Here is a 17,076-nt window from a genome sequence, read left to right as displayed (position 1 = left end):
CCGTCCGCCTTGTTATCCTGGACTCGATGAGAAATGTGGCCCCTTTGGATCTGCTTGAGTTGGTAATTACACAAGAAAAACAAGGCTTGTTTGGGCCCTTTCTGTAAAGTTTCTCACTAATGGGATAATTGATTGACAGTCTTTGAGCTTTCATGCAGCTGATTTATTTACTGTTGCACTTGCATGCTGCAACACTTTCAATTTAATTGAGAAGCAATTGGGTATAAGGGCAACGCCGCCATAGGGGGAAATCAAGTGATGGGACTGGTTTAATGATTCCCCCGCCAGAGAAGTTAGATCCACAGTGAACCCAGTCTCTTTGCACTCTGATCTCGCAGTGACAGCACGTTGCGAGTTGTTCATAGCCATCATCTTCTATCTGTGAAATCTCATCCCAGTTGGATATATATATATGTTGGCATCCAGCTGGCTGCTCCGTGTCAATTTCAATATCAAAGATTAATTCTTTTGTTTTTCAGACAGCAGTGGTGCAGGAGTTTCACTTGGAGTGTGGCAGCATGTGATGTACTTTTTTCTCGCTCAGCGGCCTCGGCCAGTTCTTCTCTAATTCTTTGGCATGATAAAGCGCGCGCAGACGAGCCAAGCAGCTTCCTGTACATCCAGCTGCTGTAATAAATGTGCTACAGTACTCGGGACTGTACTAGTACTGCTGCTGTGGAATTCAGACTTTGGCTGTTGGTCGCAGTCTGCACTCCTACACACACCACCCCTCTTACTGCTGAAGTGTCTGTCTGAGCTGGAGGGCTTCCATTAGGTTCAAGTGCATCTTAAAGTACACTGCACCATGTTTTTAGCACACTGTGTGCACGAATTCAAAGAATACAAACACTCATTTAAAGTTTTAGGTCTAAAATATTTTGACTGGTAGTGTTTTTTTTCTCACCAAATTTGTGATACATACAGCAGCTGTGGTAAAAGATGGTCATTCCCAAAGACTAGGTCGCGACCCCCAGGTGGGTCAAATACATTTCTTCCATCGTTTTTTAACATTTATAGCTGCAGCACACCTTTGTGCCACATGAGGAGCCTGAATGTTCGTATTGTTCTGATAATTGTAGCCTACTTATAGCATTGAATCTAATATGAAAGGCTAGAGTACATTTAGAGTTTGTTTTACTGATGAGAGTTAAAACCGAGAGCCTGTGAACTCTGCCTAAACGCATTTACAGTGGAAACCGCTTTAAGTGATCACAGTTACAGTGATGAACAGCTTATATGGATCAAAAAGCTTCGGACAGAATCATTTCTATACAAATGCTGTTTAAATAATACGCTTTGTAGTAATCAAATAGTCCGCTTACAGTGTTCATTTTAGGTCTTTTCATACATGACAACACATATGGAAAAAATGTATATACAGTATATTATATTTTATTTTTCATATTAGGCAATGATAGGCATGAAAATAAACTTTAGGCTGTTACAAATTTCAAGCTGTGGCTTAGTAGCCTATTTCTACTACTGACATTACTGTATTTGTAAACAGCACAATACTGTTTTAGGCTATAGCCTGATTAAAATTTGAACTACTGTAAATTATATTTTAAATATAGTACTGAACTGTATTATGGGATATTTGAATTATACACAGTACAGTATACGGTAATTTGAAAAAGGTTTGAAACAGTCAATAAAGGTTGGTAAATAGTGAAGCTGTTTGTTTCATTATTTTATATTCATAAAATAAATATACAAATGCCAAATAGGTGGTAATCTGCAAGAGAAATAGAGAAAAATATATATTTTTTTTAGAATAATCATCCGCTTACAATCAATATGACCCAAACAAACGTGATCACTAGAGTTTTCCACTGTATTTGGTCTCATTTATAAAGTACTTCTACATTTTTTCAATACCAAACATATATATATATCTTTAAAATGGCTGGTTTACCTATTCAAGATAATACACGTGATGTTGAAATGACAGTAAAAATGGTCTGGAATGTTCATATACGCACAAATTTGCTCTACTAATTTGCGATTTATAGATAAGGCCTATTGTGAATTGGGTCATGATCGTTTGTCATTTTTGAAAAGTGGCTCCCCAGAAAAAAAGTTTGGGAAACACTGGTAAAAGAGAAACAGCCAGGGTGGATGAATGAGTACAATAGTCTAATCTCGAAAAAATGTCAAGCCTAATGCAATGAAATGATGTAATGATTCAATGAAATCTGAGATGAGGCCACCACTTCCCTTGGATAAACGATTTTTCAAGTTGCTAAAACACAAATTTATTACTCACTATAACTATAAACATATGATTCCCTTGTGCCCCTTTTATCAACATTATTATCTGGACCATCCATGTAATAGATGTAGGGGAGAGTGGGGTCATTGGAACACTTTTGTATCGACACCAAATAATCTGCTCACAGACTATTTGAACACTAATGGAAATAATTTTGATCCCTGAACAGATACAGCCGTCATCTCTTAATCTATCAAGTTTTTTTAAAGCCCAACCCAAACGTGAAAGCACAATTTTGTTAAATGTACAAGGAGTGCGTTTTCCCAAAATTCTGCCTCCCCGGGTCAGTTGGGACACCTTGTTCTGGGCAAAAAAATAATAATTTAAATTGAAATAAATTGAACACCTTGTTGTGTCAATGTCACTTGTTCACACATGTCTTTGAGAAAAAGGAAACATTTGTAAAATTATTCTATTTTCATAAAAAACGAGATATAGAAATTGTCAATAAAGTGTTTTTGAGTGGCCTTTGTCTTGTTTTTGTCTGTTTTTTAACACTGGTATCAACTGATAGGCCAGAAAATAAGCTTTCCAACAATATGTTGAAAAAGAACTAAAGAGCCAAAATGTTAATTTCAAAACTGTGAGGAATAGTCAGAAGGTCTCCACTTTGAGGTTGAAAGTGAAGAGGGTGTGGCTGACTATGAGCATGGTGAATGGCATAGACATAGTAACTGTTCCAACAGACCTCTCTTTTCCCTATAATATATACACACTCTAACACTTTCTACCTCTCCTTTGTTATCAGTGGATGTAATCCTCAGTGTTATGTTGATATGGATAACTGTCCTCTTGTCTTTTTTGATAGAAACAATTGTGTAAATCACACTAATAATTCAAATGCTACCTCATATTGTGTATGATTTACCACAGAATTAGGCAGCTGAAACATTTTCTATCATCCTGCTGTAAACTCTAATGGCATTTTATTTCCACTAGAGGGTGCTGCAGATGAGCCAATTCCTCCCAGTGCCTTCCCTCTGCTACCCTTCCATTTACTGGTTAGCTGAGCAATATAGAGCCGAGAAGCCTTTAGTGATGCTGCATTAACTATGTATAGGCTAATGCTTGTAACATGTATTATATCTAGACTGTGTATAATATACAATAACTTATGCATCTCTGAATAATCTCTGAGCACACCAGTGCATATATGTCTGTTGCTTCAACGTATGCATGCATGCACATATAAAGCACACATTTGTGCATCTGGCAAGCATGTGTGTGCAACTACAAAGAGCTGGGTCGGTGCCAGTGTGTGTGCGCACACCTGAAGTTTGTGGTGATAAGACAAAGTTTTATAGTGGAACTTCACTGACCTCAGCACAGAGAGAAAGATGATGTTGTGTGTGTGTTATCTCATCTCACACTTTGTCCTGAATGATCTCATCATGACAGCTTCACCTCCTGACAATCTCTCTTTTTGTCTTGTACGTGTTGACATGTGTATACACACTTGGAGCACTGGTTCCAGCTTATTCTGAGAAAGTCTGTATGACAAAGTCCGAGCTCCAGTCCACTCATCACCTTTTATTAGGAGAAGATTTGGACCTGGTCGTCTTCTGGGACAGCTTGGCTCCCTTTCCCCTTCCATCCCTCTCCGAGCTTCACTCTGATGGTTTGTCTGCTGCAAACGTCCCTCCCCATCCCAGATATTACGCAGGGTGAGCTCAGCCTGACGTTGCGCAACCCTCTCTGCTGGTTCTCGTCCAACACAAACCTTTTCTTCCTCTACAGTGTGTTGCCACGGCCCTCTGCGGTGCCAATGAACACATCTCAGGCAGCAGCAAAAACTACACGCTGTGCCATCTGTAATCCCGGGGTGGTTTCTCTGAGCGAGCAAGAACAAGCGATGGCTTCACTGCCCCCTCATAATGACCTGATTTAGATGATCAATAAACACCACGCATATTTGTTTGTGTTGGAACACGAGCCACGCTCCTCCGTGACCTTTCATTGTGCTGTTGAAGGGTGATCACCGGCTGTGGTATTATTATGGATTATTGGATCATTTGAGGTGTTGAAAGATGCCACACATCTTTTTGGAGGTATACCAAGCACAACTGACTGGATGGAAGTGCTGGTTCTGAGCCAGGACTCGGTGGAAGGACTACATCTCCCAGCTGGCCTTCGGGAGCAGCTGGAGGAAGCTGCAGGAGAAATACTGTAGATGTGGGCTTTTTTTGGCCTCTGTCGCTTGTTATGATCAGCCTTTTGGAGTATCCCAGTTATGTGTTGCGCATGTAAACATCTTAAAGTGGTTTCAGAAACCTGGATATGCTTTTAGGATTATTTTTTTTAACATAACCTGTGAACTAAAGTAGTTAAAGCTGCAGTCGGTAACTTATTTATATTTGTCACTATATCCTGACAGTAGTACATGAGACAGATAAAAGAGAAAGAGAGAGAGAAAGATAATCAGGTTCCTCTGCTTCCCTCTGACGGTCCTAATGGCATTTACAAGATTCCACCATGCCCGAAGCAAAGCAACCAATCAGAGCCAAGGAGTCTCTACGGCAGCTGTCAATCACTGCTCGCGAAGCTCATGAACTCTGAATCATCGATCAAACTAGGCATGACTACTGTAATGTTACTGTAATGCCTATTTATCACCTCAAATGTTTTCAGAAACATTATTTTAGTGTACGGTTTAGCTGTAAAATGAGTTTTCTCTTTCTGAAAACATTTGAGGTGAGAAATAGGCATTACAGTAACAGAATATTGATTCATATTTGATCAGCGCTGCCTAGTTTGACCGTCTGATCGGAGTTCACGAGCTTCGCAAGCAGTGACTGTCAGCTGCGTTATGCTGTGTTAACACTACGAGCGACACAGTTAACAGGCTATAAGTCATTTTCAATAGAAGTCGGTGACATGAAGCTACAAACTGACACCCTATAAATCGAATTTTAGCTGGTCTCAAGTTTTTTTTAAGTGCTCGAATGACGCGGTGAAGCATCAACCAATCATATGTTTTTGTTTCACCCTGTTCCGTTCCATCTTTAAAAAAATGCAGTTAGCAAGTTCCCAGTGATTATATAACGACATGACTACATCAACGAGCGCTTGAGCAACACTTCAGCGGAGACTTGCTAACAATGTAGCTTGGTCACGCTTGGCCGCTTTGTTGCTTTTGTCGCTCCTAGTGTGACCATAGCATAAGAGATTCCTTGGCTCTGATTGGTCGTTTTCCTTGGTGCGGTGGAATCGTGCAAATGTCATTAGGAGCACTAGGAGGAAGCAGATGAACATGATTTCTTCATAAAATATATGTCTCATTTTCTACTGTTAGGATATAGCGACAGTTTGAGCAATTATGATAAAAAGTTATTTTTTATAAAAGTTACCAACTGCAGCTTTAATGAGGTGCTCTTTGACCATGGAAGTTTGTTAGTTACTGTAAGTAAACTGGTTTGAGAGACATGCTAACAATTGCAGTTAACATTAGAGCAGGTAACTGTTTAATCCATTCCTAACACTTTGGGATTTAGAAAGGCAAAAGTTGGAAAATGATTTCCTTTAACGTGTCCCCATCTCTCTTGATAAGACGGTGGATGGATGGAGCTTAGGTTTGTCTGAGGCCGATCACCAGACATCCACAGCGACCTTTTGGCCCAAAATGCGAGCAGAGCTCTGCAGCGTTCTTGTGAGGATGAATTATTCCTCTCTGTCCCGACACCACTCCTCCGGGAGTTGCTCCCTCCACACATCTGGATCACTGAGCATCTTTTTTTTTCCCCTCCTGTCCTTGCGCTATGGTCATTAGCATTAATCTGCAATGCAACGTCTGTGAGTCCCTCTTTATTTCAACATATTTCCTCCTCCCTCTGCCCTCTATGATTTGGTGTCTGCTCACTGGGCTTACACCAGGCAGCCAAGTCTCTGCCGGTCGCAGATGTTTTTGCCGCTCCGTGGGGAAGAGCAGGTGGCTGCAGGTACAGGATACGACCACAGCTTCCTGAAGAGGGGCAGTCTTAGAAAATGGCACGCACTGTTTTAAAGAGCTCAACAACAGACACCACATTTACAAAAACCTAAACTTATTCCCGGTATAATAAAATAATACACCCGTGTTTAGTTTTCTGCTGCTCGTGGAGCTCATTCAAAGGATTTGTTATTCTCTTAGGCAATTTCCTGTTTACTGTGCTGAATGTGAGCGTACATGTGACAGTAGTCTGTCTGTGAAACCGAAGACAGCTGATGTAATTTCCTTAACTTAACACCCTTCAAGTCACATGAAGGAAAATGGCCTCAACCTGGAAACATCTGGCTCAGATAAGATGGACTATACGCGAGCACGTTCAAATCACAGCGCACGAAGAAACACAATAACAACTGCACAACTCACTGTGACGGGATTAACTCCCTCTAGAGCTCCGCAGAATCAACTTTTTTAGCAGCTATACAAACTGAATGACTTTGATAAGGCAGATACTGGCTCGCGCCGTGCAAAGATTGAGTTTAAAATGTGAACCAGGCTCAGGAAACTGTGTGTGGGGGAGCCAACCAACGGCCTAATTGTCAGTTGTGGCTTATCTAATGGTCCAAATATGCTTTATAAGAGCAGAGGGAGCTTTTTTGTGTGGACGCCGCAGTTTTGATCACAACAGAGCCTGAATTTTAATGATTGCCCACGTGATTACTTTTACCCCTGGGAACGGAGATTTGGTGCTATACCACACGAGCTACGCCGGCGTCATTAACCGCGCAGTTTATAGCAAAGAAGGTCCCCATCCGCTCTGAGCCCGCCACAAGCACGCGGTCTGCATTTTTACACAACACATTACATTTCCTTGGCACCACAGTAATCAGTGTGCGATGCATATCTGGACTAAACTGGCATAATGTGAAGGTTTTACGCCAAATCCTTCATGAATTACTCTTATCAGTTTCAAAGTCCCACTTAAATATTAGTCAACTCAAAGCCTATTTATTTCAGAATCTGACCACCACAGATAGCATCATGTTTCTTTTCTTAGCTCGGTACCCTGCAGCCGTGCAAATAACACAAGACTTATTCATCTCAGCAGATTGTTTTTAAATCCTTGGGGTTGAATTATTACTGTAGTGGTGGGCCGTGCAGTTTCTGCAGAGATTATTGTAATTATGTCCAGTATCAACACATTCTCACTCCCAACTCGTCAAATATCGCCGTTTGGTCAGTGCCCCTCGGCAACGGAGACCGAAGCACGGGGTACCCCTCTTGCGTTACTTTTGGACGCGTCAGGGACAGCGTGCCAATATATGCTTGTTACATGCAGAGAGTCCTTTCAAAAATAAACTTCCGTTTTCACAGGAAGTTAGGTTAAGGCAGTGGCAAACCGTGGCCCTGGGCCTTCAATAGGACAATGGGACAACACATGGCAATGAACAATGAAATAAAGCAATACAAATAATAGCAGGAGCCCCATGTCACATGGAAGTTCTGCATATTAAAAGGTTTTTCTTTTCCCTAAATGGCTTCACAACACACAAAGGCCATGCCACCAGCACACAAAGCTGGCTATATGACATCAGCACATTTAATTAGGATATTATTTTGCGAATACAAATGATACAAGCAAATCATTTTGACTTATTTCACATATATGTTAAGCTGGAATGAATGTAAAATGTCTAGAATATTAATTTACTTCATGATGGATCCAATCCTTATCCAGTGTTTTTGTGTTGGTTTTATCTTAGACATACTTTAATTTTAATGTAGAGTTAATATCTGCCAGGGGAATCCACTGAACATTTCATGTCCATGGTAAACTGCAAATTGTGGGTTTACATTACATTTCTTACAACTTGCATAGAAAACGGTGATTATCAAATTGTTTATTATTAATTAACTATTGTGTTGACTTAACTGTTTAGGCAACACAACCTCTTAGTCAGGGTTAGGAAATGGTTATGGCTCACGACTAGGGATCATTTGACTCACGGGACTACGTGACATAATAGGTCACCAGTTACTTTCAATGGTCCTGGGTGAAAGTCTTGTGGTTGTTGAGTCATTCACCACCCCACCAGCCCGCCCTCACGCTCTTAATACTTAACACATGCTCTGACCATTGGATAATGCCGCGGGTGGGTTTACATTGGCGTTAGTTGAAAGCCCGATTCGTCATTTACAGGTGCTAAAGGGAGCCTCCGTGTGTATCCTCATACAACGGTTCCAATGATATCTTACGAAAAATGATTCCTCGTTTTTTTGTGCGTTTTCCTACGAATGTCCAGCAACACTTGGCAATTTTCGCCTGTTACATGTATACAGTCTTTTCAATATAAACTTCTGTCTTCACAGGAAACAACTTGGTTAGGTTTAGGCACCAGAAGTACTTGATTACGTTTAGGAAAAGATTGTGGTTTGGGTTAAAATTACTATGGATATGCTGGAACTGACGTTACGGGACAAATAAATCAATGTTGACTTCTGGTTTCACACGAGGTACAAACATTGGTCTCCTGGGTGAAAGTCCGGAGTTTTGACCCATCCATCCACCCTGACGTTATCCCTAAGCTGCGTTCGTCACTCTTTATACTTCCTTGTTCACGATTATGTGGATTACATACAAATTGATTTTGTGGGATATATACAAATTACAGTGCATTACTTTTATTAGGTATAGCTACGAACGACAGTATGCACATCAAGACCTTTATTTCTGTACAGGGATTGTGTAAAGACATTTATTAAAGGGGACACTTACTTTTAAGGACTAACAACAAAGTGTCAAAAAAAGTCCATAGTTCATATGGATTAAAGGGAATATGGGGGATAGCTGCTGAATGTTTGATGCCTTCCATGAAAGAGACTTTGCATCTGTGAGTAACTGACCACTGAAGTCTCTGGATCAACAGCGGAGCGAGAGATGAAGCTCCTGCAGGGCACTGATGGAGCTCTTGAAGGACTACAGTGGACTGTCCAGGTCCCAGATGACATGGACAACAGAGACCACCGCGCTACAGCTCCTCATTTGCAGCTCTGCGTGTTGCCCCAAAGGGCTGCTTTGATTTCTCAAGTACACGTCATACACACATCAATCAGGAAAGGTCACAATGTGCGCCTCGCTGACGTTTTAGTTCATATGCTGGTAAATGCTGAACTTTTTTAGCTTTTTATTTAATTCATTCTGTTGGTGGTTGTTTGATTATCAGACATTAGTGACTTGTATTTTAAAGAAATCAAAGAAGATAAAAAAAAAGGAAAAATCTTTATCACTTAATTCATTATTTAAAAAAAAAAAAAAAAAATCTAAATATAGTATTATGCATTCAATTAACAAATACCAAGTTGATGATTCCTGAAGAATATTCAGTTTGAAGGAATACTGATTTTGCCTCAGGATAGTCTGGTTACAGGATTAGTACCAACTCAGTGGCTTGTCTGTTAGGACAGATGAGCAAAGGCAGGAATTCCAGTCCCATCTTATAATATTGCATAGTTCAACTTCTGACAAAAGGATGAGACCTCATAATTCCTGATTTCAATAATAATCCAACAAAGGCAAGTTAACCTCAAACACAATTACTGCAAAAAATTTAGGAATTAAAACATAATTTTGCCACTTAAAACTTAATCAGTACAGCAAATAAACTAAAATAATAAACCATTTAAACCAAAACATATCATATACACAGATAAACCATTGCAGCGATGAGGAATCCATATGAGACCAGCCAGCTGAACTAGCTGCCTTTAATGAAAAATCACTAATGAGGTGACAGAATTCCCAGAAACTCATGCATCTTGGCAATGAAGTCACCGCCTTTTCTATTTCCTGCAGAGGGACACAGTAATTATCTAATTCAATGACAAAGAGGCTCAAAAATCATTTGTGCATGTAAAATGTTACTCACACTTGGACTCGTTTAAATTAAGAAGACAACTAGCAACTACCTGCAACTGTCAGATGGATTCAAATATGATTTGCCTTAAATTAAATCATCTGATAATAAAATTCCTCAGGTGCTAAAAAAAAAGAATTACTTAACAAATTTTAATAATAGTATAAGGAAAGATTGACTTTTGATTTTTGGAACAAACTTAAATTCTAAACATATTCTCATAAAACTAACTATAGTGTAGAAGCTTATGTGAAGAATTTAACCATAAATCAAAGATCCTTGTGTTGCATTTAGGTACACCAACATTAGTTATAGAAACAGGTGGGTTTAATGGTTTTCCTGAAGAGAAAAGGCTTTATCGGATGTTTAATTTAAGTTAAACTGATGTTTAATTGCTAATTATCATGATTTAAGGGATATGTTTCTCAGTAAAATGTCTGTTTCTGATGAGTTCTTGTAGTTGGAAGATTGTAAAAACTTGAGTTGTGTTCAAGGAAGGGAATCGTTTTAGTGGCAGATTTTATTTGAAGAGCTTGGGGACAGGAGGCTAAGTTCTTTGCACCACTTTTTCACGTCTGCAACAGGTTTTTTTCTTTTAAAAGGTGCTAAATACGGGATTGGGAGCATTTCTATTGGCCCTGCACAGCTCTTTACGGCGAGGGCACATTACACGTCTAAATTAAGAGTCTAGGTGACAGCAGAATTAAAAAACTCTTCCATTCCTGAGCATTGAAAATAAAGGAAAACAAACATACATGCTCAGAGGTCAACAGGAAGTTAGAATCCTTCATGTCATTGCTCCTGGTAACTATACAGAGGAACAGCTGGAGAAGATGCTGACAGACTGGAGAGAGCTAACCTTGATGAATGCAGTGCCTACAATAGATAGATAGCAGCAAGGCAGAAATAGAACTCAAGAGACGCAGTCAGTCAGTCAGCGCGCAGACAGTAGGGACAGTAAGGATACAACAAATGAAGGGAGTCTCACAGCCAGAAATATGGCAGCCTTCAAACAGTAAGGCTGCTCTGTCAAGGATGTAGAGTAAATACATCAGTGAGAGGAAGGGCCAAGGTGTGTCAAGGCTGTCCCTCTGACAATACAGGGCCACTGGATGGAAATGTGACATTAGAGGAACCTGGCTGGTGGGAGGCAAACTGAGTAGGATTCATTATAAATGCAACCAGTCATGTTGCATAAGAGAGAAATCATACAGAATCAGAGGATTCAGTCACCGTTACATATAGGCCTATAAAAGGCTAATGCTAACGTAGCCTATACTGAGCTGGCAGTGGAGATGGAACAGTTTAACAAGCAGTAAAGTCGATGTTTGAGAGCCAGTGAGTGGCTCTGGCTGAAGAAAATTGTGTTAATTTGGACCTAAAATATGGAAATCTTTCTTATGACCGGAACAGTGGTTAGATAATAAATCTTGGGTGGTCAAACATAAAGCCCTCTGAGCTCTCTCAATAGTTATTACATAAGTTACATAAGTAAACCTCAGTTTTTTAACTGCTTTAGCTGACCAACTCTAGTTGTGTTTGGGGTCAAGGGGATTGTGTCACTGTTGAGTCTTATTAAGTCTCTTATTAAGTATGAGGTCTACTCTCAGTATGGAAGAATTACTTGGATCTTTTACTTAAGTAAAAGTACCAATACCACGATGTACAAGTACTCCAGAACAAGTAAAAGTAATTCATTTAAAATCTTACTTAGGTAAAAGTACAGAAGTATTATAATCAAAATGTACTTAAAGTATCAAAAGTAAAAGTACTTGTTTTGCAAATTATAATTTACTATATTTATATTATATATTGTATCAGTAGTTTAGTTCAGTGGTTTCCAACCCTGGGGTCAGACTCCACAAGGTCACAAAATAAATCTGAGGGGTCGTGAGATGATAAATCAGGTGTAAAAGAAAAAACAAATTTCTATTAATATTTTGAGCTTTTCTCTAATCTTTGATTTTTTGTGAAATGTTGGAGAATTTATCTCTTTGAGGTTCAAACAAGTATTTAAATGAAATGATCTGAAAAAAATTAGGGGGCCAAACTAGAGCTGTCAGTGGTTTAATTTTTAACAAATTATATTTTATAAACTGATCATACATTTGTTTTTTTGTAACTGGTAACTATATGTGTCAAATAGATGTAGTGGAGTAAAAAGTACATTATTTCCCTCTGAAATGTAGTGAAGTGGAAGTATAAAGTAGCATAAAATGGAAATAGTCAAGTAAAGTACCTCAGAATTGTACTTAATTACAGTACTTAAGTAAAAGTACTTAGTTACTTTCCACCACCGATAACTCTAATGACATAACTCAATTTAATTCATGATTCAACGGCAACCATTGGTGGGTTAGTATGTTTATTTGTACACCTAACTTTGGTTTCTTGCCCTGGATTATAGCACGGGTTCATCATTACGTGTCAAGCAGGTGAGTAGAAGGCAACAAGAACTGACAGTCCACGCAGACAGGGAGAGTTCAGTGACTAAATGAAAATACAAAAGCTTACTGGCATGAGTTGCTGGTCCGAAGAGAACACAGGTGCAGGTAAGAGGTACAGACCGGAGTTAAGGTACAGGTGGCTGGAAAGCAAGGCAAGAAGCAATGTTGACAATCTGGCAGGAAATGAGAGGAAATGGGTGTGTTATATATTGCAGGGCTGATGAGGGGAAGTGGAAACAGGTGAGCAGATGGAAGTGAGAGTCAGGTGACTGGAACAGATGGGAGAGACATCTGGTGGATGGAGGGAGAATGACAATGCTGGGAGGAAGTGGCTGGAGACAAACTGAGGAGCAGACTGAGCAAAATAGACTTCTTCACCTTCACCTTTCATACATATTTGTGTGTTTTATCTCTTTACTAATATAATACGCTGAATACAAACACACAAACATGTCAAAGAGTATTCAAAGGGTTCATAATATACAATAACAAGTGGATATTAATTTACCTCATTTGTTATTAAAGGTTCTAAATGTGAGATTTGGAGCATTTCTATTGCCTCCGCACGGCTCTCAGCATGGTGACTGCTGAGCCGGCAAACTTGCTAACGGTGATGGGAGGCTAAAGTTAGCATGCCTCGGTCAGGGGCTACAGTTTCAGCATGGCTGAAAAAGAATACCCCCAACAGGAAAAGGATGCTATCTGGAGCAGTTAAGCACTTAAATTGCTTAAAGGTGCTCAGTTCAGGGCATATGTATTGCCTCCACATGGCTCTCGACATGGAGACAGCTGAGAGCCGGCTAGCAGCTAATGGTACTAGCAGCAAACAGTGAAAGAAGTGCTGACAGAGCTAACAGAGTTTATCTGAGGCGCAACCGGAGGGTGGCTGCTAAACTTCAGCGATGACGTCGTCGAGTCAGGACAGCGTTATCAGCTGTAACCGCCGTATGAGAGCAGCGCAGAGCGGCGGCCGTGAGCTAGCCTGCAGAGCACGCTCACATGCACTAAAAGGCATGTGCGGCCGGCCCGGCGATGTCAATAAAGCACGGAGAAGCTCTAATTGCAACACACACAGCGGTAGAGTGACTTCATTCTCTGCTCAGGTAAACATTGCTCCTCTATATCTTTACATAACAAATAGTTGTTTGCTGCTATATTAATGCTCTGGATATCATATAGAGCAACTTAAAACCACTACGTGTGGGATTTGAAAATTTCTTACTTTGGCTCCCTTCGGTGGTAGTATGAGTAATAACGCGGCGGCAGACAAAACCTAAGCCTTCAGAATAAACTGAAAGATAGAAATTGAAAGGTATGAAATCTACACTGTGTGTGTGTGTGTGTGTGTGTGTGTGTGTGTGTGTGTGTGTGTGTGTGTGCGTGTGTGTGTGTGTGTGCGCAGTGTGCACGTGTGTGTGCAGGTGTGTGTGGGTGTGTTTGTGTGTTTGGGTGACATCACAGCAGTGGTGACATCACAGCAGTGGTGACATCATCACTGCATCGTGACATCACCAGATGGAACACTGTGATGAATTAAAGGAGTGGTGACATCAGTTGTGACATCTTAAAGGAGCGGTGACATCATAAAGGAGTGACATTCAGGAGAGAGTCCCAGAATCACACAACTGTAGTTGAATCTGAAGACTCGATCAGACGAAACACATCGACTGAGAGAAGCAGTTGTCTCAAGAGGAAGAGGTATGAATTTGATGAATGCATTGCTTTAGATTAAACCTCCCAACAGTATATGAAGCAGTTAAAATTAGCCTCAACATTTAAATGCAGCTTACATGTTAGTTAATAATAATTGGGGCTGCAACTAACGATTATTTTCACTCATCAGACTATCTACTGAGAGAAGCAGTGAATTTCTCTCCAAAAACCACGAAGCATCGACAAGAATTGACCGTAAATCAGCATCATGGTATCATCAAGAACTTCCCAGCCAGAAGCCATCATGCCCGAGTTCAACGTCCGTCGCGTTGTTTCCAAGCTGCTCAACTCCTTCTTTAAGGGGATGACGGCGGATCAGTGGGGATTTTTGAAATCCGGCAGCCCCGACGACGCCACTATGACCATGATGGGAGAGTTGCTGTTGGACATGACAGCGGCCTTGACAAAAGCTTTCCTGAAATCTCTCGGGAGCACGACCCTGGCGTCTGAGGACGACGTCCAAATCAATCTGGGCGACACAATCTCTCAGGGTTTTGCCGAAGCTCTGGGCGTCGACGTCTCGGTTCAGTGTCCGAGCTCCAAAAGCTTGACGACATTGATCTCTGAAGAGGTTTCGGAGAGCGTCCGAAGTGCCCTCTCCAGCCCCGAGGGCATAGTTCAGCGCCTCACTCCTCCCAGCAGACTCAACAACATGATTCTGCACGCCTGCAAAATGTGCCAGGCGTTCATCGGCAAGATGAAGTCGGTGTTCTCGCCCCGATCGCGCAAGCAGAGGACCATCTGCGAGGAATCAGATGTGGAACCGGAACCCTCAGACGCCGAAGACCGCCATGCGGCGACGCCTTCGTCGGACGTCGTGATTGCGATGAAAGACATCACGCATGTCACAATCATCATCAAGAAGCAGTTGAACGACATCACCGAACCTCTCTTGGTTGACGTGCCGGACTCCGAGTACACGCTGCTGCAGTCTCAAAACTCTCGGGAGATTGAAGACGTCGCGGAAGAAATTGCTCGGAGTATCGCCGAAGATGCTGTAAGACAGACTCCGTCGGCGCAGAAGAGCAAACGCTCCAAGAAAAGCATCAGAAGCAAAATTAAGAAGCTTTTGGCAAAGTGCTTTGCCAAAACGTGCATCCATCGCATCGTGGCACAGATGAGGAAAAGATTCCAGCGGGGCTCCAAAGTTCCCAGTCGGGAGTCGGCAAAGTCTCTCACAAAGAAGATTAACGATCTGATGAAACAACCAGAAAACCGCGATCTTCTGGGACTCGGCGCTCCACTCGTAAACATTCCCCCCGGTCGAGTCTTGGAGTTCACAAAGGTCTTAAGTGATCTCCTTTTCACACACATCACACATGGGCCAGAGATCATCCCCGAGCCGGTGATACGTGCCAACATGCGCGCCGACTTGCAGCGCAAGGTGCTCGGTTTCCTGTGTCTGGCCAGATGGTGGCAGATCTTTCAGTCCGACAACCTCGTCGACAATATGAGACACGCCATACTGGGGACCAAGCCCAGGGCCAGGAAACCTTTGGCAATCGCTGCACCACCTGCCCCAGTATCCTTGACGAAGAGTCGTGATGACTCTGCACGGCGAGCACGCAACGAACAAAAAAAAAACTGCGTCGAGGTGATCTTGGAGAGGCTGGTCGCGCGGATCTTCAAGAAGGCAAAAGTGACCTGGACCCTTTCAAACGTCGAGGACATCATCCAGCGCCTTTTTGATCAAACGTGGGTCGAAGTCGAGGGTCTCGATTTCGATTCCAGCCCAGAATCATTGGAAAACCTCGAAAAGGCCATTTACAGGGACCTGATTAAGACGTGGGGCACTGCGACGTGGCTGCTGGTGTCCTTGAAAGGGGGTCAAACGGCAGTTGGAGAGCATATAGCCTCCGCCGTCAAAGGTCACCTGATGGTACCACCGAGACAGAGGTGCTGCATGGTATGCAGGTGCTTCTCTTCTATGCTCGCCGCCATGACGAGGTGGTAAAGTGGTTTATGGGTTTTCTCCGGGAGCTCCGGTTTATCCCACATATAGTGAATAATTGGACTTATCCTATAGATAAAAAACGTCTTCAATGTGTCATTCATCTTGAAGGAAAAATTGACTTTTTCCTTCTGAATGAATGCGAGGGCTTGAGCTCTCAGCGCCACCTCAGTAGTCAGTGTTGTCTACTGTTGTGTTACGCACGGGTTCGATCTGGGTGATCCAGTTCTCCCACAATCAGTGCATAATAATGAACATCTAATTAAATTAAATAAATAATAATATAAATAAATAATATGAATTCATTTCTGCTCATTTCTCTCATCATTTGCTTTAAATATTCAACTCAGACTGAAGTTCTGCTGATTCAGTGAATCTGTATAAAGTAAAAAAATAAAGTACAAAGAAAAGTTTGTTTTGCACACTCTCTTCCATCATGTACACTGATCTTAATTATTGCAAATTTGAATGAGTTTACCTGCCTGACTGTAAACATGTAGAGAATTATTGTAAAGGAGAATCAGGCTTCTTGTGTGTTTTAGCTCATACAGTCTGTAAATAGCTATTAATATTCAAGACCACGCCTATTCCTGACCGATCAGAACTGTTGTAATTAAAGATCATTAAACCTTATTTATTATGTTTAGATATTTATTTACTGACACCTTCACTGTAAGGTGTACAAGACATATCACAATGATGGTGTATTGTTTTACTAGAAACATGAATGCACTCTTATTCAATGAAAATAAATGAGGTTATTTTAAGGGTGGAGGGGGGGACGTGTGTTTTTAAGTGTAAAGATAACTCATACATTAGTTCATTCAATAATATATTAACTTTAATATATTCCAAAA

General features: G+C 41.2%; 2 protein-coding genes across 3 annotated transcripts in view; one reads left to right on the top strand and one right to left on the bottom strand.

Annotated features, from left to right (window-relative positions):
* Positions 1-13,928, bottom strand: part of znf644b (zinc finger protein 644b) — a 55,918-nt gene extending 41,990 nt beyond the window's left edge. Inside the window, exons 1-2 of one of the 2 annotated variants that reach the window (XM_074636484.1) lie at positions 13,778-13,928; positions 12,623-12,728 (exon numbers count right to left, since the gene is read on the bottom strand). The gene's annotated coding sequence lies outside the window, so the exon portion shown is untranslated. The other variant, XM_074636483.1, reaches the window with a different exon arrangement.
* A 173-nt stretch (positions 13,929-14,101) lies between these two features.
* On the top strand, positions 14,102-16,524 carry LOC141768311 (uncharacterized). The gene is made up of 2 exons (XM_074636486.1): positions 14,102-14,253; positions 14,399-16,524. The coding sequence occupies exon 2, from the start codon at positions 14,477-14,479 to the stop codon at positions 16,220-16,222; it is 1,746 nt and encodes a 581-aa protein (XP_074492587.1). The 5' UTR covers positions 14,102-14,253; positions 14,399-14,476; the 3' UTR covers positions 16,223-16,524.
* Positions 16,525-17,076: the final 552 nt, after the last annotated feature.

Source organism: Sebastes fasciatus, chromosome 5, assembly GCF_043250625.1.
Source record: "Sebastes fasciatus isolate fSebFas1 chromosome 5, fSebFas1.pri, whole genome shotgun sequence".
NCBI classification, from domain to species: domain Eukaryota; kingdom Metazoa; phylum Chordata; class Actinopteri; order Perciformes; family Sebastidae; genus Sebastes; species Sebastes fasciatus.
This window is presented reverse-complemented; position numbering and strand designations above follow the sequence as displayed.

Coding starts and splice junctions, on each gene's coding strand:
- LOC141768311 (XM_074636486.1), top strand. CDS start 14,477: ATGGTATCATCAAGAACTTCCCAGCCAGAAGCCATCATGCCCGAGTTC.